The sequence below is a fragment of the Narcine bancroftii genome, chromosome 4, assembly GCF_036971445.1.
Source record: "Narcine bancroftii isolate sNarBan1 chromosome 4, sNarBan1.hap1, whole genome shotgun sequence".
Taxonomy (NCBI): Eukaryota; Metazoa; Chordata; class Chondrichthyes; order Torpediniformes; family Narcinidae; genus Narcine; species Narcine bancroftii.
The window spans coordinates 127914827-127937010 of NC_091472.1; the positions used below are offsets into that span (position 1 = coordinate 127914827).

At 38.4% G+C, this 22184-nt stretch overlaps 1 protein-coding gene across 9 annotated transcripts in view; it reads right to left on the reverse strand.

Moving 5' to 3' along the window:
• Positions 1-22184, reverse strand: part of LOC138761137 (probable E3 ubiquitin-protein ligase HECTD4) — a 322279-nt gene that overhangs the window by 42153 nt on the left and 257942 nt on the right. For all 9 annotated transcript variants that reach the window (XM_069932802.1, XM_069932800.1, XM_069932806.1 and 6 more), the window contains exons 50-61: positions 21855-22092; positions 20002-20138; positions 17455-17581; positions 15527-15664; positions 13291-13427; positions 11934-12094; positions 9739-9920; positions 8030-8235; positions 5109-5239; positions 4158-4363; positions 2400-2579; positions 225-1516 (exon numbers count right to left, since the gene is read on the reverse strand). In XM_069932802.1, coding sequence (XP_069788903.1) covers positions 225-1516; positions 2400-2579; positions 4158-4363; positions 5109-5239; positions 8030-8235; positions 9739-9920; positions 11934-12094; positions 13291-13427; positions 15527-15664; positions 17455-17581; positions 20002-20138; positions 21855-22092 — 3135 coding nt within the window. The remainder of the gene's footprint in view (positions 1-224; positions 1517-2399; positions 2580-4157; positions 4364-5108; positions 5240-8029; positions 8236-9738; positions 9921-11933; positions 12095-13290; positions 13428-15526; positions 15665-17454; positions 17582-20001; positions 20139-21854; positions 22093-22184) is intronic.

Below are 22184 nucleotides of genomic sequence, written 5' to 3' on the forward strand. Positions count from 1 at the left end.
ACAGCGTCAAAAGGAGGTAAAGAAAGGTATATTACCTACATTTTGGGCCTGAGCCCTTCTTGTTCTTTGAAGAAGAAATAAGAATAAAGACTGAAGACCGGCCTAGGGAGGAGTCCAGTCCAACAAAAGGTGTTTATGTGATCTTTAATTTATAATTCCAACTCTTTCTTTATGATTTTTATACTTTGTAACCTAAAAATCAAGGTAATAACTTCTAATCTTACCTCAACGATGGCATAACCTTTGATGGACCGTGATACAAGTGGATTGTTGTCCAGTGATGTGACTGTGTACATCGATCCAACGTCTGAGATGGAAGCAGAATCTGCACTGTCCATGGGTTCTCCCAGACTACCAAGACTACCTAAACTTCCTGTACTGCACAAGGACAAGTCCAGGCTCTCTTGGCTCGACACTGTGTGGGGATCAATCATTCCCTGCGGAGCAGCCACGTCATGACTTGCTTGAAACTGGTCCACTGAAAGATCACTTGCTGTCCGAGAAACACACTGTGAGCTGCAAATTGAGGTCTGACTGGTAGAGGCAGAGGCGCTCATACTCATAGCTGGTGTCACACTGCTGCCACTGCTTGCATCCATAGTGTCCATACTGTTGACTGTTGCTGACTTGTCCAGTTCCAACTTGCCATCACTTTTCACCTTCAATCTCTTGGGGTCATCATCTTGTAGTGGTATGTAAATCTCATCTTTGAATATGCCACCATGTGCACTGCATGCCCTGCGAATGGCACTTCTAACAATGCATTCCTCAAGATGTGTTGGTATGCCTGAGATCACCAGCAACCTGGTGTGGGAGGTAGAACCTACCAAAGCCTGACAGGCATCTGCAATTGCATCATTTGTCATTCCTAAACCCTGGGGGTCCTTTTTGGTCAGATGACGGAGGATCATGAGTAATGTTAACGCTCTGTGGAACCAAAGCATGTCCTCAGGTTTACTTCCACTAATATTCAGAATTGAAGTGTCGCTTTCACTACCTCGGGAGGTGAGCCGCTTCCCTGTTGCTGATGTCTTCTCACGTTTCATTTTGACTTTTTTCCGCTTCGAGAGCAAGCTTGGGCTCTGAGGCGTTTGTCCTGGTGAAGAGGATGAGGAGGAAGATGAATCACTGAGACTTGGTGCACTTGTGGAGGTAATCACATTCACTGCCGTGCTCACATTGATGGGCAGCGTTACTTCTGCAACTGAAAGACAAATCTCCATCAAAGCATGGAAGTAGGTGGAAAAGCGACCCTGGTCAGTCACACCAATACCAATACCAGAACTGTTCCCAGTCACCCAATTTTGTGTTTCTTCATCATATAGTTTGCGGAGCTCTGTTTGAATTGCCATCAGGACAGCCAGGCATGGATTTAATTGGATGGCAATAGATGATGATAAGCCAGATGGATTCTTCTTTTGTTCCAGTTGGTGAATTTTACGCAGAAGTTCAGCTAGAAGGTGAAATATCATCTCCTTTATGCTGGGGGCAAGGTCGGTTGTCCATAATAGGTTGGCTATGGATTGGGAAAATAATCAAATGTAGAAAAAAAAGATTTTAAGTTCATGAGTATTTATCCATTTCAGGGAGACCTACAACATTAGCCTCCACAAGCAAGATAGAAAGATAACAAAATTCAGGAGACACGAGAGACTGCAGATGCTAGAATCTGAAGCAAAAATAACAATTCTGCTGAAGGAATTCAGCAGGATTAAGAAGCATCAGTGGAAGAAAAAGAAAAGTTGCCATTTTGGATCACAGCCCTTTGTCAAGATTCATGATCATCGACTCTTCCTTCTAACCCACTGATGCTGCTCAACCCATGGATTGTTTATAACACATCTTAGCTTGTCCTAGTGCTCCTAAACATCATCCATGATCTTTAGCTAAAATCATTATCTTTAGCAAAAATGAGCATAGGTAGATACTGGAAAAAAATTTAAATTTAAATTTAGACAAACAGCCCGGTAACAGGCCCTTTCGGCCCAGGAGCCCATGCCGTCCAATTACACCCAATTGACCTAAATCCGTGGTATATTTTTGAACAGTGGGAGGAAACCAGAGCATCCAGAGGAAACCCACGCAGACACTGGCAGAATGTACAAACTCCTTGCAAACAGTGTCAGATTCGAACCCGTCGCTGACGCTATAACAGCATTGCATTAACCATCATGCTAACTGTGCCACAAGGCTCAACTAAAAGCAGTTCTTGTGCATCATATGGCATTGACAACTTATCATTTGTCAAAAGCAATGAAAAGTTATTTTTTTCATGATCTGACATCAAATATATAGTTTTCCTTCATTGTTAAATTCTAGAAATAGTTAATGCTTTTAAAATAGTAAATCAGATTTCATGAATGGTAAATGTACGAGATAAATTTTAGAATTTGTCTTACCAAACAGCTCAACGACCTGCAGGAGAACAGATCCAGGAATAGCATCAAGCTCATCTTCAGATTTCCCATCTCTTTCACCCAGTTTCCACGTCAGCAACTGTTCAGCAAATGCCATTGCCAGAGGAAATTCCAGAGGCAATGAGTTCAACACTAGCACTGCACCAGGTGGTGGAGACACACCTAGGAAGAGGAAAATCAAAAGCAAATTAAATAATTTGCTTGGGGAAAACCACAGAAAACAAGTCCAAAAATAAATGTGAAAAAAAAAAAACTGGAGAACAGATGGACATTTTAATTTTAGAAATCTACAGCCAAAATCAATAAAATCAGGCAGCATGTACAGGCCCTTTGGCCCAAATCATGCACTCTGACCAAGTGGCATTCTGGGCTAGTCCTGTTTGCTTGCATTTAGTCCATATCCTTCTAAACCCTTTCTATCCATCCACATATCTGTCTAAATGCTTTCTGAACATTGTAATTGTACCTACTTCTATAGCTTCCTCTGGCGGCTTGTTCCAGATGTCAGTTATCCTCTTAACTCTCTCCTCTATCACTTTAAGCCTCTGTCTTCTAGCTCTACAATCATCTTCCCTAGGAAAAAAGATTGTGGGTATTCACTTTATCCATGTCCCTCATGATTAAATAAACCTCTACAAGTTCACCCCTCAGCTTCCTATGCTCCAGGGAATAAAGACCCAGTATATCCAGCCCCTCCCTATAACTGGTGCAACATGTTGGTGAATGCTTTCTATACTCTTTCCAAATTATTGACATTATTTTATAAAATCTGGATAAGGTCCAAATCCTCCAAGGTTTGATTCCAATAAAACCCTCTGGACTTGAACAAGATCTAGGAAAAGTAGTTCCCTGATGTCTGTGGACTTCTTTTAAAGCTGACCATGATCACTTGGACAAAAGATAGGAAGTACAACCAACTTTAGTGAAATACTTCATATGGATCAACATTTCATGGCTAGAGCATATAAAGGAGGAACTGGGAGTAGAGCAGTCAGCTCCACAAACATGCTCCACTAATTAAGATTATGCTGAACTCCACGTTCCCATCTGCACATCCTCCCTTCCAAGACCACTTTGGATCTTCAATGTTCCAATGAATCTTGATCTTCTAAACTTGAGCAGACGCAACCCATCCATTCCAGTAATTAATTTAGTAATTCTTCCCTGAACTGCTTTCAAAGTTCATGTATCCTTCTTAAATAAGAGACAAATACTGCTTTCAGTATTCTACATGTGGTTTGATCAATGTTCTCCCTAAACAAATGAAGCATAACCTCCCTAACTTGTGTATTTAATTGCCCTCACACAAATGGGCTTTTCCACTCAACTGCTGTACCAGGAAACTGGTCTTTTCTAAATCATGGAACAGGATATTAAGATAGTGATCCGTGCTAGTTCAACAATCTCTCATTATTTAGATAGCACAATTTTTCTTAAACCAAAACAGATTTTCCCACATCTTCCTCTTTTTGGAAGATCTTTGCTTCCTCACTTATCCCACCAATATCTCTTTGTAAACTCTTTGTACTGCCTTCACTACATATTTTCCTACTGATCTTTCTGCTGTTGGCATATGTAGCAAAAAAAAAACAACTTAGGTGCTTTCTTTAAAGTTATTTATAAAACTTTTAGAGCCCAGAACCTTTCCCTTTCACATTTCTCTTTTGAGATTGAATAAAATTTAAAAAAAACCAAGAAATTTATATTTATAGGAAGGTTTGTAGAGCTGTTCAGAAATACCTAGTTTAATGTGCAGCTTGTCGGTGGGGATGACAACGGAGGAATACTGATTTGTGGTAGGGGGTGGAGTGAGACCAGTGTTGGTGGGTGATGCATCTTTTGGATAACACACTGTTTCTGTCAGGCTAAGCTGTCCATTCTTCCGCACTTTGTGACCCAATCCATAAACCAACACTCGCACCCAAGGAGCTTTGTACAAAGAGGAACTAAAAACAAGAAAAGCAATTAAATTGGTTTACAACTGCAGTATTACTTAATTTTACTAAGTTTAATGTGAGGAAATCCAAAACTATATCGGCTCCTTTGTTAATTTTTAATAAGCCAAACCTCAGTCAAGATTTGAAAACTTACACTTATAAACCCTACCCTCCCACCATTCCTCACGTAAGTTCAGGAGATAATATTTTCTAGTTGGTGGGTCAAATACCAGTAAATTTTCCATTAGAAATGAAGATAATTTGCTGCTTCTTACAGCCAAGTTCAAATTTAATCGCTCATTTAAAATCAACAAAGGAGCCGATAGAGTTTTGGGTTATTCATTAGTTTGTAATAAGAGTCAAATTTTACAGAAATGATAGCAGCAAGAGGCAAAAGAGCAATGTTTATCTGGCAGCAAAGAAATAGAGACATCATCCAAAATGATGGAGAGATTAAGTAACAGTTACAAAATTAATGACAACATATTTGCATCACATTGGAATTATATTCATCATTTTCTGGAGTTGGAGTCCATCCTAGACTTAAGATAACTGTCCTATGGACAAGACCATACAAGATTTAGATAATCATATGTTATTCTCCCACCAGAGAATAGCCAAAATATTTCATGTTTCAGTAATGGAACTTCATCCCTTGATAACAAAACTTAGATGTACACTGTAAGTCTTTATATGCAGCATTTACATTACCTTTACATAACTATTCCATACATTAGAATAAAACTGCACTTACTCTTTCCGAAATCCTGCTGGACTTTCCTTGCATGAGACCATAACAAAGGCAGCTCCTGGAAAATGCACATCCATGCTAACTTTTGATTCAGTCACTGGGAACTCTTCAGAAGGAAACTGTTCCGGTGAGTGCTGCAGTGCAACAGAATAAATTCAGTTTGATCATTACAAAACATGTTGGGCAGCATGGTTAACGTCATAGCGGTTAGCATGAGGCTATTACAGCACCAGTGACCCAGGTTCAAATACAGTGCTGTCTATAAGGAGTTTGTATGTTCTTTCCATGCCTGCTTGGGTTTTCCTCCCACCCTCCTAAACGTACGGGGTTGTCGGTTAATTGGGTGTTATTGGGCAGCACAAGTTTAAAATGACTGGAATCGGCTTCCACAATCAAAAAAAATTATATTTAAAACATCTGTGCTTTCACTGAAATTTCACTGAAAAGGAGACTTTAACACCTTTAAACTACAAATTATAGCAACATAAAGTGACGATATAAGTTCAAGAATGTAAAACTAGTTTAGTCACAAATAGAAAAATACAGAATACCATTCATAGTTTGTGGATTTTCATTTACCACATATCTATAAAAACATCAAGCACATTGCCAGAGCTTGAATGGAAGATGAACAGTCTTTATCATCATTCATCGAAGTTCAGCACTGTAGAACACATCGAAAGAACCAAAGACTTGTTGATCCAAACCAAGGCTTTTATTAACTAAAAGACTGGAGCGTATCACAAGTAGGTCGACCAGTCCAGAATGACCTGGTTTGGCAAGGAGCAATCCTTTAAGACCTGCCAGTAGGTGTGGCTTCACTCTCAGCCAATCACAGTCATCCTACACTACAATCTGTACATATACACATTGGTGATAGAATCTGTACGATCACAAGCACAACTTCAAGAAAGAGCCTTTAGCACTTGACAATTTTCCTTACAAGAACAAATTCAACAGTTGTAGATCATGTCCATTACTCTCTTTTTTTGAGGGGGGAAGGAGTCAAATATGATTAATGACTTAACTGTTGCCATTTAAATCAAAATTGTTGTTTGGTCCTTGCTCTAATCACATGCATCAGTCTTGCTCCATCCCTTGTAGTCATTTATTATCCTCAGTGTCAGAGAATTCCCCTTTTATTCTTCCTACGCCATACCTTTTCTCCCCAAAAATCTGATATTTTTCAATCTTTCTGTTTAAACTTCCATACTTCTGTAAAGACTGTTCCACATTAACACTGGGCCAGTAATGGTAAAAATTATTGCTAGTTATCCTGGTGAATTGTAACCTTTCTAATTCACAAGCAAATGAGTTGGCCATCATTCAGTGTTCAGCAAAATGTATTAGCATGTTACCTCAAAGAAGCCAAGTACACTATAGCTAAAATTCCAATTCTGATCTCCATTTCAATTTTCCATTCTTCAACACAAATATTTAAGAATTTAATACATTTAAACTTCCCATTGAAAGTGTTCTCCAGACAAACTCTACGTTGGTCAAGCAAGTAATCATGCAATTTACTATGTTGTTGTTCTGTGAGGATTAGGTGTCCTAATTATCATTTTCAATTTTATAATTAAGATATTTTACTTGCATTTTCCAATCTATAATGATTGGATGGAGAGCCAGAAACATTCAGTTGATAATTTTCTTCTCAGCTCATTGAAATTTGCAACCAAATATATTTTTTATTTATAGCCATTATCTTTTCCCAATTTTAGTGAGAAGTTGTTTCTTTTAGCTAACAGCAAGCAGAAATCAGGCAAAAAAAACCAAGCTGCTGGAGAAACAGCACCAAGGATGTTTTCCTGGCATGTCAACTTTGAAGAAGTGTTCCTCCTCTCTTCGACTACTCCACTGTGAGGTCCCTTCAAGCCAATACTAAATTGAAGAAGTTTTGCTCCTTTCTTTGATGCTGCTCAACCTGCTGAGTTCCTCAAGCAGGCTGGCTATTTTGTCTTCCTAAATTTTTTGCTACATATTTAAGTATATAAACGCACGCATGCACGCACGCACGTGCGCATAGACATGCACACACACAGTGCAACTGCAATTATCCGAAATGTTCAGGACTGGGCCTATTTTTGATAAACCATAACGGATAACTGGTCATTTTTTAAAAACAGCCCAGTAACAACAGCAAATAATTTGTAACCGTGCTTAAACAACAACAAACAAGAAGGGAAGGCTTTTTAAGCATGAAATGTTTAATTCTTACCAAAAAATAACCTGAATAAAATAAGATAAATGAACGAAACTCAAAATTCTACTTAGAGGTTTTTTCCAAAATGTCAAAATATTTCAGTTTGGCTCCGAAAAAAAATTTGGATAACTGAGGATTTCTGATTTTGCATATCTTCATTTATCCAAAAATTTTTGAAGGTGAAATTACGTCATCTTAGCTTTGAAATTTTTCAGATAAATGAGGATTTCTGATTTTTCTGAAATCCTCAATAACCTTAAAAAGTTTTCAAAGCCGAGACCTCATGATTGAGTCCAAAAAATGTCAGATAAACTGAGGATCTTGAATAACCCGAGTCGTACTGTAGATATATAGATGGAGAGAGAGGGGTGGGCAGAGAGAGGCGAAAAGAGAGGGAGAGTGGCTGGGGGGTGAAGAGAGGCCGGGGGAGGGGGGAAGTGAGGCTGAGAGCGGAGGGGGGGGGAGAGAGGCGGGGGGGGAGAGAGGCGGGGGGGGAGGGGAGCAGAAAGGCTGGGGGTGGGGGAAAAGGAGAGAGGCCGAGGGGGTGGGAGGAGAGAGGTCAGGTGGAGGGAGAAGAGAGGTCAGGTGGAAGGAGGAGAGAGGCCGAGGAGGGAAGGAGAAGGCCAAGTTATAAGAATATCTTAAAATCACAGTGAAAAGTACAGATGTGAAAAATGTAAAACACAATCTTGTTAAATAGAAATTTCAGGAGCTGTACCTGCAGGAAAGAGCAGATCTGTTTTGTTAAATCCAACAAACTGTCTTCTCCCTGGTGCAAGGCTCGTGTTATCGCGACAGTAAGCCATTCCCTGATGGAACTGGAATTGCCCTGGTAGAAGAGATCAGTGGGAGAGCAGTTCTGACCCTGGTTACAATGCTGAAGTGACTGAGCCAGAAGAATTGAATCAGAGCTGATTGTTCCATCTGCAGAAGTTGTAAAAGGATAAACATACATTAAATTCCTCAAATTATTTCACTGAACTTTCTTTTGAGAAAAAAACCCCAACCCTGTTTACATCTGGAGGTCAGCTTACTAACCAATCAATAGTACACCAAAAGCAGATTTGATAAACTACTGGATACTTGTGATTCATAGCCACAGTGATAATAGCCAATATTAGTCCATCAGATTTTCTTGATGCTGTATTCAAGGGATATGATTTGTGAACAAAGGGTGGAAGTACTATTACCATCAAGCAGTTATACTTTGTGAGGTGTCTGAGGAGATTTGTTAGGATGACTCTCATAAACTTCCTACAGGTCTACCGTGGAGAGCATTCTGGCTGGTTGCATCACTGTCTGGAATGGAGGCACCAACTCTCAGGAGAAGAATAAATTTCCGAGGGTTGTTAACTTGATCTGCAAATCACCCCATTTAGGACATCTGCATGAGGCAGTGTCTTATAAAACCAGCTTCTATCCTCAAAGACCCCTACCACCCAGGTCACATTCTCTTCACCCTGCTACCACCAGGAAAAAGGTACAGGAGCTTAAAGTCGAGCTCTCAACGGCACAAAGACAGCTTCTTCCCCACTACCAGCAGATTACTGAATAATCAATGAACCAAACATCCTGCCTTACTTTTCGTGCACTATTTATGTATTTTTATAGTAATGTTGTAAGATGGTTATAATATGAACGTTTTCTCTATGATGCTGCCACAAAACACCAAATTTCATGGGTCGTTCCTGACAATTAATTCTGATTCTGAAGTCTGTAGTAAGACAGCTCCAATGCATAGCTAAGACACAAATGCTTTCCAAACATGGATTGTTGTCTATGTACAAAATAAGATGTACTACAAGTCTTTGTCATTGGTAAGGCATGAAAGTGGATGGAACATTTTTTTTAAGTTAAAAAAATTTTTTTTAAGAAATATAAATAATATTTAAAGAGCAGAAAGTTTTGTGCCTAGAACTATACTAAATTATAAATTTAATCACCATTCATAAATGTTTCTTCTCTTGCTTCTGATTTATAAAGGTGGCCACTCATGCCAAAGTACAGTGGCCCTTGTAATTCACACTCAAAAAAAAACCTTAATGTCACCTTGGGCATTAAGCTTAAGTTACATGAATATTTGCTGCGTAAAACCATCTACACTGCTCTCACCTCCTGCTTCCAAACAAGGTCACTGAAGACACCAATAGCACATCAAATAACACCTTGGCTAATGTTGGGTAGGAGGGAATGCTGTGAATCTGTAACTTTCAAAATGTACTGCACACTTCTTTATTAGGTTACTACTATAGAGTTTACTAAATATACAACTATTTTTCAAGATCACAAACCAAATTCAAGTTTGTTCGCTTCACAATCTGCTGAAATCAGATAATGATTCTTCATATCTGGCTACTAATATTTCAGGATTGGTTGATAACATATGTAGCTTATTTTTCAACTTCATATCAGTTTGTTAACACTAACCAGATAGTGGTGGAGCCAGAAGCTGATTGGACAAAAGCTGCAGATGCTCCAGTGTTATGTCACGCACCGCAGGGATGTGGAATAACCGAGTGAAGGTGTGCGGAGACTTAGGCGCAAAAATGTTGAGCAAAGCCATGCGACAGTAAAGTCTAGCCAAAGAAGCTTCACAGTGTAGCAACTCTCTGTAAACAATAATACAAGAAGAAAATTGTCTTTAAAAAAAAATTAAGGACTACCTTATTATTAAATGATAATTCTTCCACAATACTAACTGTTCAGTTTGGAGAGGGAAAAATCTGCAACATGTAGTCCTTTTTATACAAATTAAACTAATACATTCATTGAGTTTGAAAGCACAGAAACCAGGTCTTTGACCCAACTTATTGATGCTGAGGAAGTTGTCTATGTAAGCTAGCTTTATTTGCCTGCATTTGGCCCATATCCCTCTAAAACACTTCTAACCAGGTACCTGTATAAGTATCTTGTTAATATGACTGGGTCCACCTCTACACTTGTGAATCTGCAGGGGTCATCTACTGTATCCAGTGTTCCCAGATCTGGTCTCTATATCGGAGAGACTGGACACAGACTGGGAGATCGCTTTGTTGAGCACCTTGGCTCTGTCCACCACAATAGTGTAGATCACCCAGTGGTCAACCATTTCAAATCCTCATCCCATTCCCTTGCTGACATGTCTGTCAATGGTCTCATGCATTGCAGACTGAGATCACTCGCAAATTGGAAGAACAACACCTCATCTTCCGACTGGACACCCTCCAATTGGATGGCATTAATATCAATTTCTCTAGCTTTCATTAACCCAATTTCTTCCCCTGTCATCTTCTCCCAGCTCTGTCTGTCCCTTCCCTGACTCCTTTCACACAGACATGGCAGATTCTCACCTTTCCCCTTATTATATCCAACTAACACCTTTTATTGGTCTCGATTCCTCCCCCAGCCAGCATTGTCCGAATTGTATGACTTTCTGAGATTTCCTGCATCTCTGCTTATTCCCAGAAGAAGGGCTCAGGCCCAAAACGTCAGCAATATATCTTTGCTCTTTATGGACGGTGAAAGACAGCCCGAGCTCCTCCAGCATTTCAGTGTGTTTTTACTACAATCACAGCATCTGCAGACTTTCTTGTTTCACCCACCCCTACAACTTCCTCTGGCTGCTCAATCCATAAATCCAACACCCTGTGCATGAAAATGACGCCCCTTGGGTCTCTTTTTAATCTTTTCCCTCCGTGCCCTCTAGTTTTAGATTCCTCAACATTGGGTAAAAGCCTTTATTTACTACATCCACAGCCTTCATGGCTTTATAAACCTCTTTAAAGGACCCCCTCAGCCTCCTAAGTTCCTGGGAAAAAGACTCAGACCACCAATTCAAATTCTCCAGTCACCTTTACAGCTGTAGAATCTTTTAGCATGATCTCATGTCCTCGTTTGACCTGCTAATTTCTCTCTTAAGTGTACTCCTACATTTTATAAATCAGTTTACAAAAAAGTGGGGAAAAAAAAACAAAGGGCTCTTTATTGCGAACTGAACAGGTGAAGAGCATTTGAATGGCCAAGAAAATGGGGAAAATGATCTCATATATGCAAATGATGAAAGGGCATCATTTGCATCTGAGGACTAGTTAACCTTTTTTCTTTCTCCAGAACCACTGCATATTATTTTATTTTTTAGCTTTTATCTTGTTATACATGGCATTTAATGCTGAAAAAAATTCTGAATTGATTAAGTAAATGCAAAATGAATTTTTTTCTCAGCAACAGTGTAGCAACTGTCATTATAAGGATAGTGGGGGGTGGGGGAAGAGAAGAGGAGGTGGAAAAGAGGGGCAAGGGAAGTTACATTATGAGCCTGAAGCCAGTGTGGATGATAGCAATAAAATTGTAGTTTTATTATCTGGTTAAAAGCAATTTTAAGTAGCTATTTAATGTGTTTTAAAATTGATCAATATTCATCGTGGAATTAAACATGCACAAAATATCAAACTTGCATTTGACTACCAAACCTCAACCTAATCTGAAAATTCTATCTTTAATGGAATCATTAACTGAGTTAGCTCGTGACAAAGGTACACAGGGTTAAAAAAAAAACCCTCTGTTCATCAATTGGAGACATTGGTTCAATTCTTTAAATGCATTATAGATTTCAAAGTTTGTCACTTTACTCTATAACAGCTTGCCTGTGAATTTGGATGTTTGTGTTGTCCAGAGTAACCAGTCCATAGGCAGCTGTGCGTCTGTATCCTGTAGGAGGGCGCTCCAGCATGTCAATTGGATACCAGTAACGAACTAATACACCTTCACTTCGCAAATATGTCTCCACCTGAACCAATTCATTTGCCTACATTGAGAAAAATTAATAATACATTTATCATGGTAATAAAACCAGTGGTAACTTGTATGTAAAATGGAATGAAAGCAACCAGTTTCAGATGAATAAACGGTTTATTGTCATTTTCATAAGGAACAACACAGACACAGTGAAAGTTTTACTTGTTGCGGCTTCCCAGATAAGACAAACTAACAACAATTTGAACTTAATTATCACTTTAGTAGAGTATGAAAAATGACAATAAAAAAACCAAAGAAAACAAATAAATAGTAAATATTCAGTTATCTAGTCATGCAAAAAAAATAAGAACAAAGTTCCAGAACATTTCCAAAAGCTGCAAGAGACATTGTGTTGTGAATGTGATCTGGTTTTCCATTTTCTTTACTACTTTAATTTGATAATTTTGAAAGAATGATTAAAAAATTTATAAGCTAGTCTAATCAAGGTACTGAAGAATCCTCTTCACTGCTCCCGTGAAATTGGGAGCAGGAAGAACAACATTTCTTTGGGCTTGTATTGGATGTGCAAATTACTGTTGCCCAAAACTTTCAACTTTGTTAGAATGGGGAAAAAAGGGAGAAGAATGGGTTTGAAATGCTTACTTCTTACTACTAGATAATGTTGGTGCTGCATCTAAACACATGATTAACAAGAATAGCTAAGCACAACATTAAAATCTCACCTGATGCAAGGACACAAATGATTTGCCATATTTTATTAAATTTAGAAGCTGGAAGAATTAGTTCCCTTTCTCTTTCCCTTTAATAATTGTTCTTTACCATCAGTTTTATGTGCTTTTCATGCCATCCATTACAATACTGTGGAGGTATTAATACAAAATCATGATTTTTGCATATTTACCTACTTAAGGGTGGCTGTAAAAACACCTAGGGATGGGCTGTACTGGCATAGCACAGGGAAATCAAATCATTACACACACATAAGACTTTTTGACCACTGCAAGACCAGGACATACTGATTTCAATTTCTTCTTGAGCAGCAAATATCATCTTCATGTGGGAAATTCTGATGTTTAGTTGTGCTTTTTGCTACTTCAGTGGCAAAAATATCTGCTGCAGGGCAGGACATCCAGATAGAACTTCCTCTTTCCCACCTGGAAAGGCCACATCTGGTCTCTGTTGCATTAACAGGCTTGGAAGACTACAAGTCTATGGGAGTAAATTCAAATTTGTTTTTAAACCTACCGTATCAACATCAAGAACAACTCCATTCAAACCAAATGTTTTCATCATTCCTCGGATAGCAAACTTTGGTAAAGCAGTACCACCAGTGCTGCTGTTAAGATTATTACTGTCTGGATACCGGATCACCACAGTCAGACCTGTAGTAAGACAGCACAAACCAATAACATGATGACATCTGTACCAGCACAAATCCATTTGTTCCTCAAAAGACTCAAGATTCAAATAAAACCCATGACCATTGGAATCAAATGAATCAACATCAGATAAAGGAAAAGACACAAAAAAAAAAAAAAAACGTATTCTGGGCTGATGATGCTCAGAATCCCCGTGATGAACCCAACAATCCTGGCTGGGAACAGCAATTAATCTTAACTCCTGGATGCATCTAATTGCACCAAAAATGATATTATTGTCTTCAACATTACAATCATGTCACACTTACCAATAAGCAGCTTTGCAACTCAGTTTGGTAGATTTTTCCAAACGTACTATCAAGTAGCCCCGGTAAACTTAAGGTAATAGGTATCAAGGGGAAAGCACTCCAATGTTTGGAGTTATGTCTCACACAGGAAACAGTTATGGTCATTGAATGTCAAGCATCCCAATCCCAGAACTTCACAACAGGAGCTCTTCATGGCAGTTAGGTTCATATAAAGGTCAGAAATGGTTATGTTAGCTGGTGCTCTGTGCAAATTAAAACCTGCACAGAGAAAGACTTAACGGGCAAGAGCGAACAAGTGGCAAGTAATATTCGACCCACCAAAATGCTGGGCAATAACCACATAACAATTTCAGTACAGAAACAGGTCATCTCGGCCTCTCTAGTCTGCATTGATTAAAGTGATCTCCTCTAGTTCCACCTACCTGCTCCCTGTCAATTACCCTCCCATCCATGTACTTATCCAACTTTCTCTTAACTGACAAAATTGACCCTGCTGCAACCACCTCTTCCAGAAGGTCATTCCACTCAGCCACCACTCTCTGAATGAAGAAGCCCCCTCTCATGTTACTTCTAAACTTTTGCCCCTTAACTCTTAACTTATGACCTTCTTAAAAATGAAAGAGTTTAACTACCTGTCCTTGACATTCAACAGCATTATCATTTTTGAGTTCCTCACTGTGAGGGACACCATAAAATCTATTGGATCAGCCATACAGATATAGTGAGTGCAGGTGACTCACCGATAGCCCAAAGGCTACCTTATCAAATTCAAGGTATATGTTAGGAGCATGATGAAGTACTCTCAACCAACTTTGTATACACTTCAGAAGCGGCTCTGTTAGCATAGCGATTAGAGCAACTCTATTATAGTACCAGCAAATGGATTTGAATTTGATGCTGTCCGTAGGGAGTTTGTACATTTTTGCTGTGTCTGCATGTGCCAAGTTGAGGCCCTTTGGGTGGAACTGGACCATGCCCTGAAAAAAATAATTGGCAAAGAATTCCCACAGGACCATGAGTTATTCCTGTTGGAAAACATAATGGAAGTAAGGCTTATTATGAAGCTGTCCACATTTCAAATTCAGCTGCTCCAGTTTCCTCCCACCCATCAAAACATATGGACGATGTAGGTTAATTGAGGTATTTGGACAGCTCAGGTTCATGGGTCAGAATGGCCTGTTACTATACTGTACATCTAAATTTTAAAATGATAAAACTCAGCACCATCCAGACAATGCAGCCTATTTGATTGGCACACTGTCTACCATATTATACATTCATAATCTTCACCATTGGTGATCAGTGTGCATTACCACAGAATTCATTGCCGTTAGTTGCCGAGGCTTCTGCGAGAGCCCCTCTCAAATCCATCACCTCTAACACAAAGGAGGACAATGACAGAAGGTAATTGGGTAATGCCATCACCTGTGAATTTCTCCCCATCCCAACTTGAATGTACACTTTCCATTCTTTCATCATTACATGGTCAAAATCATAGGACTTCCTTCCCAACACATTGGGGATGTATCTTCAGAAAAAGATCAAGATGGCAGTTCATCTTCAGATCAATTTCAAATGGGCAATAATATTGGCATTGCCAGTGACATTCAGATTGAAAATATAGATGAATAAATAAATCATAACTAACATAAGTAATTTGGTTTGATGAAATAACATTATGAAAGGCAAATTGGTTAAAGAGAGTGAGAAAAGAACCTAGTTCTTGAACAAATTCTTTACTTCCGTTACACAAAGTATAATTATCAACAAAATGAATCTATCAAATAGAATTACCTTTGCGAACTTTATTCATTGTGAACTTATTGGCTTCATCTTTAATGTCCTCAATGGTTGGGAGGTAGAGATCTCTGGGAATGCCACCATTTTCTTCATATAGAAATTCAACAGTCTGACGAGCAATGTCCACCATACCTATTTAAAACCAGTTACTGATTTGACAAGAATAATTTAACAGTTGTACTTGAATAATTAAGACATCGTTAAAATTACAAAGTGTAATTTTACAAGTGTAAATCAAAGTGTCTATTAGGTCATTTGGTTGATAGGGGACTGGGATAGGAAAGTTTAAAAATGTGTTCTCCCTGCAGGAAAAGCATTGATTTTAAATCTTCCCCTTTACATAACTATCTATCCAAAGCTAAGATTTTCCAAATGTTATTCTGATAAAAACCATTTGGTTGATACAAATTCATATATCTGTGCCACTTCAAGATTCACCATTGTTCAAACCGTGAATACTAGTTGACTATTAAATTATAAAATGAATGACATCATCGTCAGTATCTTTCTTTTTCTTTTCCAATCTTTTTATTATTATTATAATTTATAAACACATACAGTTCAAAGAGATATGAAAAATACATAGTAAATAACGAATTAATAGAGATATTAAACAATAATATTGCAGAATAAAAATATATCATAAAAATTTTTTTTAGATCAGTTTAGAGTATGAACTATCTCTAAAAAAAAGATATAATTAATAAAAATATATAAAAAAAAGAGAAAAAAACCCCCAAAAAGGAAGAAAAAACAAATCTGAATTAAAAACTTAAAAAATAAAAAAAATACCTACCGATATAGCTAAACCACGCCGATCACTCCGATCTCATCTAGCAGCCCAATTATCATACATAATCATAAAAAGAAAACAGAGCCAGATCAACTCACCACAAATGAAAATATTGAATAAATGGTCGCCAGGTTAACTCAAACTTAGAAGGGGATTCATAGACATAGTTTCTAATTTTCTCTAAATTTAAACATAGTATAGTTTGGGTAAACCATTGGAAAACAGTGGGAGGATTAACCTCTTTCCAATTCAATAGTATAGATCTTCTAGCCATTAGTGTAAGAAAAGCAATCATACGATCCGCAGGAAGAGATAAATAAGTCAAATCTATCATAGGTAATCCAAAAATTGCAGTAATGGGATGTGGTTGTAAATCAATATTCAAAACGGTAGATATAATGGAAAAAATTTCCTTCCAATAATTCTGTAAAGAGGGACAGGACCAAAACATATGTGTAAGGGAAGCTATTTCCAATTGACATTTATCACATATAGGATCGATATAGTTATTCTTGGATAACTCTTTCATGTCATTTGAACAATTATCCATGAAATATGATTTACCTAGATCTCATTTCTTTCGATATTTGCAGATTAGGAGTTTCTTAGTTTCGACTTTACCCTCTTTTCCCAATTGGGAGACTACGACTGTTTTAGAGGATATACTATATTCAAAATTCCCTCCAAAAGGTGTGATATCTAAATTATATAATATAATTACAAAAATAAATTCTGGGACTTTTGGAAAGTTTAAAAATGATTGGGAAAGAGAACTCAACCTTCATATTTCCAATGAAAATTGGAATAAAATTCTGCGACTGGTAAACTCCTCTTCTCTATGTGCAAAACATTCACTGATACAATTGAAAGTTGTTCATAGAGCTCATATGTCTAAAGATAAACTCCATCGTCAGTATCTATGATTCATACAATATCATTAGTTGGCATCCAAGACTGAATGCAATTTTACAAAAAAATAGTTCCCAGCAATGCATCCAACAAATAACAGGAAATAAAATAAACTGTGGAAGAAATCAATCTTCCTCTAAACTGGAGTGAAGCCAATGTTCACTTCATCTTTAAAAATAGAAAGTTATTAATCTGTTACTCGACACCTCTTAGAACCTACCAAGCTGCAGTGCACCTTTTATCTGATCCAATCCAGATTTTCTTTCAGCCTCATTCCGGAATCGCCTGCGGATTGTAGGGAAGACTTTGGTTTCCCAAGCTTTGACAAGAAGTGCATAATGATCTTCCTGTGGAATGACAATGCAATGAGTCATAGAAACAAGGCATTGTTAGTTTGCAAAAGAGGATCCTCCAATAAATTTTACAAACTTCATAAATCTTATTTGATACTCTTGACACTGTGGAAAGCTGGAGAGGAAATTGCAGGTACCCTGAGATTAATGATTCATCATTAAGTACAGATGAGATGCCAGACATCTGGAGGGTGGCAAATGTTGTGCCTTTATGCAAGAAAGGCTGCAGAACAAAGTCTTAGAACTACTGGCCAGTGAACTCAATATCTGTGGTTGGTAAGTTGCTTGAGAATGTTCTGAAGGAGAAGATAAATATGTGTTTAGATGGACAGGGTTGATTACGGATAGTCAGCACAGTTTTGTAAATGGGAAGTCACGTCTCAAAAACCTGATGATCTCTTGAAAATGTGACCAAAACGGTTGAGAAGGACAGAGCTACAGGAACATGTGCATGTGTGCGTATGAGGGAGTGTGCGAGGTAAGGGGCGGATGAGGTGTGTGAGCATGTGTGCATGTTCACACACACAGTAGGCCCCTCTGATCTGTGGGGAGGGAGAGCGAGGGGGGGAGTGAGGGAGAGCAAGGGGGAAGGACTGCGAGGAGGAGGGACCGCGAGGTGGGGAGGGACCGCGAGGTGGGGGGCCGCGAGGTGGGGGGGGGGCCGCGAGGTGGGGAGGGACCGCGAGGTGGGGAGGGACCGCGAGGTGGGGAGGGACAGCGAGTGAAGACAGTTGCCAAAGATCACAGCAGGATCTTGATCAGTTGGTCAGGTGGGCATAGGTATGAATGATAGAATTTGGGAAGTCAAACATGGGTCAGTGCTATACAGTAATTGGTAAGAATTTCGGGAATGCAGTCAAGCAAAGCTCTATGATTTCAACTACTTAAAGTGAAGTCGCAGGATGATCAAAAAGGTGTTCATCACATTGGGCTTTATCAGTAAGAGCACTGATATAGAAGTTGGGAGGTCATGTTGCAGCTGTTCAAGACATTGGTAAGGTCCTATTTGGAGTACTTTGTTCAGTTTTGGTCACTGTGCTACAGGAAAGACATTGTCAAGATGGAAAGGGAAGATTTATGAGGATGTTGACAGGACTCAGGGGCCTAAACTATTGGGAGAGATTGAACAGGCCAGGGTTTTAATCCTTGGAGTGCAGGAACATGAAGGGTTATCTCAAAGATGTAGACAAAATCATGATAGGAATAGATTAGATGAACACACAGGATCTTTCTCCCTTAAAAGGGGAATCAGTAACTAGAGGACACAAGTTTAAGGTGTAGGAGGTGAGAGGAGAGGGTAACTTTTCTTTTTACTGAGGGTAGTGAAGTGTATGGACAGGCTATCAGGTGACAGAATTGAGGCAGATACTATTTCAATACTTAAGAAAAATTTGGACAGATACATGAATAGAATATGTTTATAGGGATATGGGCCAGCATTGGATGGTGGAACTAGTGTGGGTAGGACATTTTGGTTGGTGTGGGCAAGTTGGAAAAAGAACAAATTTTCATGCTGTATGATTCTCTTTGAAGTGACTGGGGTCACTTTCTTGCGCTCTCAGAGAAATTTATTATACTTTATAGCAACTAAAAATATTAAGTAAAAACATTGAGATATTGGGGAATAACATCCATTAACCAAGATGCTGCATCTGCACCAAAATCCAATATTTTACTGTATCTTTACCCTTGCAGAAATTAGGCGATATTTATAGGGTGTCACCCCCTTCAGGCTACAAATAATACCACTGGAGAACCACCAGTGGGAGAGACATAGAAGTATGTTTGCCAAATATTATTCTGATAAAAACAATTTGGTCGATAAACATTCATATTTCTGTGTTAATTCCAAAATTAAAGACTTTTCAAGATTCACCAGTGTCCAAACTGTGAAAATGAGTTGGTTACTAAATTATAAATGAATGATATCACAGACTTGTACAATATCATCAGTTGGCATCCAAGCCTTAAACAATCTCAAAGGCATTTCTAGAAAATGAATCCTACATCTGAAAAACTGTGCATATTCCTATGGACTACAGAAAAAAGTAACTTTACAAAAATCAAATCGGATATTTTAAGGGTGTGCCAAAATAAAGCAAACTACATTTTAAAATTATTCTCACTTTAACAGCGTAACTATGAGAAAAAGAATTAATGCAATTTAATGCAGGTGGCAACAAAGTTTAATAGAGCAAGGCTATTGTCATTTCTAAGTCCCCCGATGATACACAAGACCTTTTTTGTTTATGATTCTCGTAGTACTCTGCTCAAATTTTATGGGCTTCTTCCCTGTGAAGCAGAAAAGTTTAGATGGGTTCTTCCATACACATCTCCTTCAGACCTTGGAATTTGTAACTATATGTTGAGACAACTTTTTTTTTCTTGTTAACTTGAATATGGCTACACCTTACCCTTGGAACATCGTCGTCTTCATCTTCATCACTTTCATCATCAGCAATGGCTGCCGAATGGGAGCATGGACCAGATATCAAAAAGTTTTCATAACTCAATTCCACTTTATAATGGCAGGAGGCGTCACTGTCATATTCTGTTACAAATCAAGAGAAACTCTTCATGAGATACAAAATTCCTGTTGAGCCTAAAAAAGTGGCCTTGAAGAAAATTTTTTTAAAAATTAATCTTCTGGGCCACCTCAAAATATCCCGGCAATCATCGCTTTCAGCTTTTCAAATGAATCCTTACATTTATTTATTTTACAGAAGGTGGAACCCAGGTCCCTGTAGCTGTGAGGCAGTCACGCCACACCTGTAACATACAGCTATCCTTTTCAATAAAGGGATACAAACATTAACTCAATAAGGAAAGCTTGAATTCTCAACACCACTTGCATTAAGTAAAATGGATTTGGTAAAAACAGTTGTAATACAGAGACAATGTTTAGGTTAGAAACACAGAAAACATCAGCAGGAAATTAGATCATTTGCACCTACTCTGCTGTTCAACATTATTATGCCTGATCGTTCATCTAAAAATTCAGTCATAATTCACAAAAACGGTGAAATCACCTTATGAGAAGGTGATTTCTCACTTAGGAGAAAAGAATTACTACATGTAAAAGTTATTAATTCTAAATTATAGTTTAGTATTGTAAGTTTTTATTCTCCTGCTTTTGATAAAACATAACTTTTCTTTGTCGATCCTTATTTTTATGTACCCGCAAAAAGGAACTTTCATTTACATAACATGTTAGGACTAAGTCAGTGAAAAGCAAAACATTTTCAAATGATCTGACCATAGATGAAAATTTGAAATGAATGAGGATAGAGAGAGAGAGAGAAATTAAATAATCCAAATCTAAGAGATACGGGATAAATCATTCTCACTTGAACAACCAGTCCAGTCACTTCCCCTAAATCCAAGCTGCATGTATGGGAACTGGTATAGATCCAAGCTTGTCACTTTGTGGGATTTGTGGAAGTCCTTACTTCAGTCCTACTCCAAACCAATACCACAGCTTTTCCTGTACTTTGTTGATTCCTTCTTTCCCTCAAAAGTTTTGCTGAAAACAATTTCACATCTATGATTCTTCCCTTTTCCTCAAATTAATTATCTTAGTCAAGGCATAGGTTAGCCACCAATATCCATTACAAGACTCCAACAGCAGTCTTGAATACACCTTGCTTCCTCTAAGCATTTATTTAAAAAAAAATTAGACATCTAGCTCTGTAACAGACTAATTTGGCCCAACGACTCCATGCCGCCCAATTTACACCCTATTCACCTACACCCCAGCTCGTTTTATTTTTTGAAGGGTGGGAGAAAAACAGAGATCTTGGATAAACCCAAGCAGACATGGGGAGAACATACAAACTCCTTAAAGACCGCATGGGTTTCGAACCCAGGACCAATCCCAATCACTGGCACTGTAAAGGCATTGCATTAACTGCCACGCCAACTGTGCCACTCTCAGTTTCAATGGCTTCATCATATCTGTTCTGACAACACTTTCAAACCAGTGGTTTAAACACATCTTCCTTAATTGTGGATCGCCCTTAACCATATTTGACAGTGGATTGACCATTTCTGTTTTAGTTCCCTCATTTCAGCTCTCTTCCTCCTCTCCTCCCACCCACACCAATGATAAGGGCCCAATGAAGCAAGATCAAAAGCTAACCTGAAAGGCTTATTATTTTTATCAGAGTGAGATGGGAATTATTTATTTTAACAGACTAGAAAGCACAAGCAAGAAAAATAATCAAAAAAAAAATAATAAAAACTCGAACATAATCAAGCTATTACTTACGTTGCTGTGCTGCACCAGTTGCCGCAATTCGACAGGGTGGTCCATGGGACCCAGAGTCTGATGCCACACTAGCACCAGCATCATTATCACTGTCTGAAGCCATGGCAAATGGCAGAGCTTCGAAATTGGCACTGATTTCTTCTGCCAGATCCACACAGAGGTCAGCTGCATTCCGGTGTGCCTGCCCTTCTGCATAAGCAAATGGACGACATCCAAAGTTTGCACGAACTTTTGTATTCTAGTCAAAAAAAGCATAGAGGTTCATTACACAGATCAAGAATCTGTTTGACATGATGAGAAAAAAAAAATGAGGCATTATATTTGCTCAGA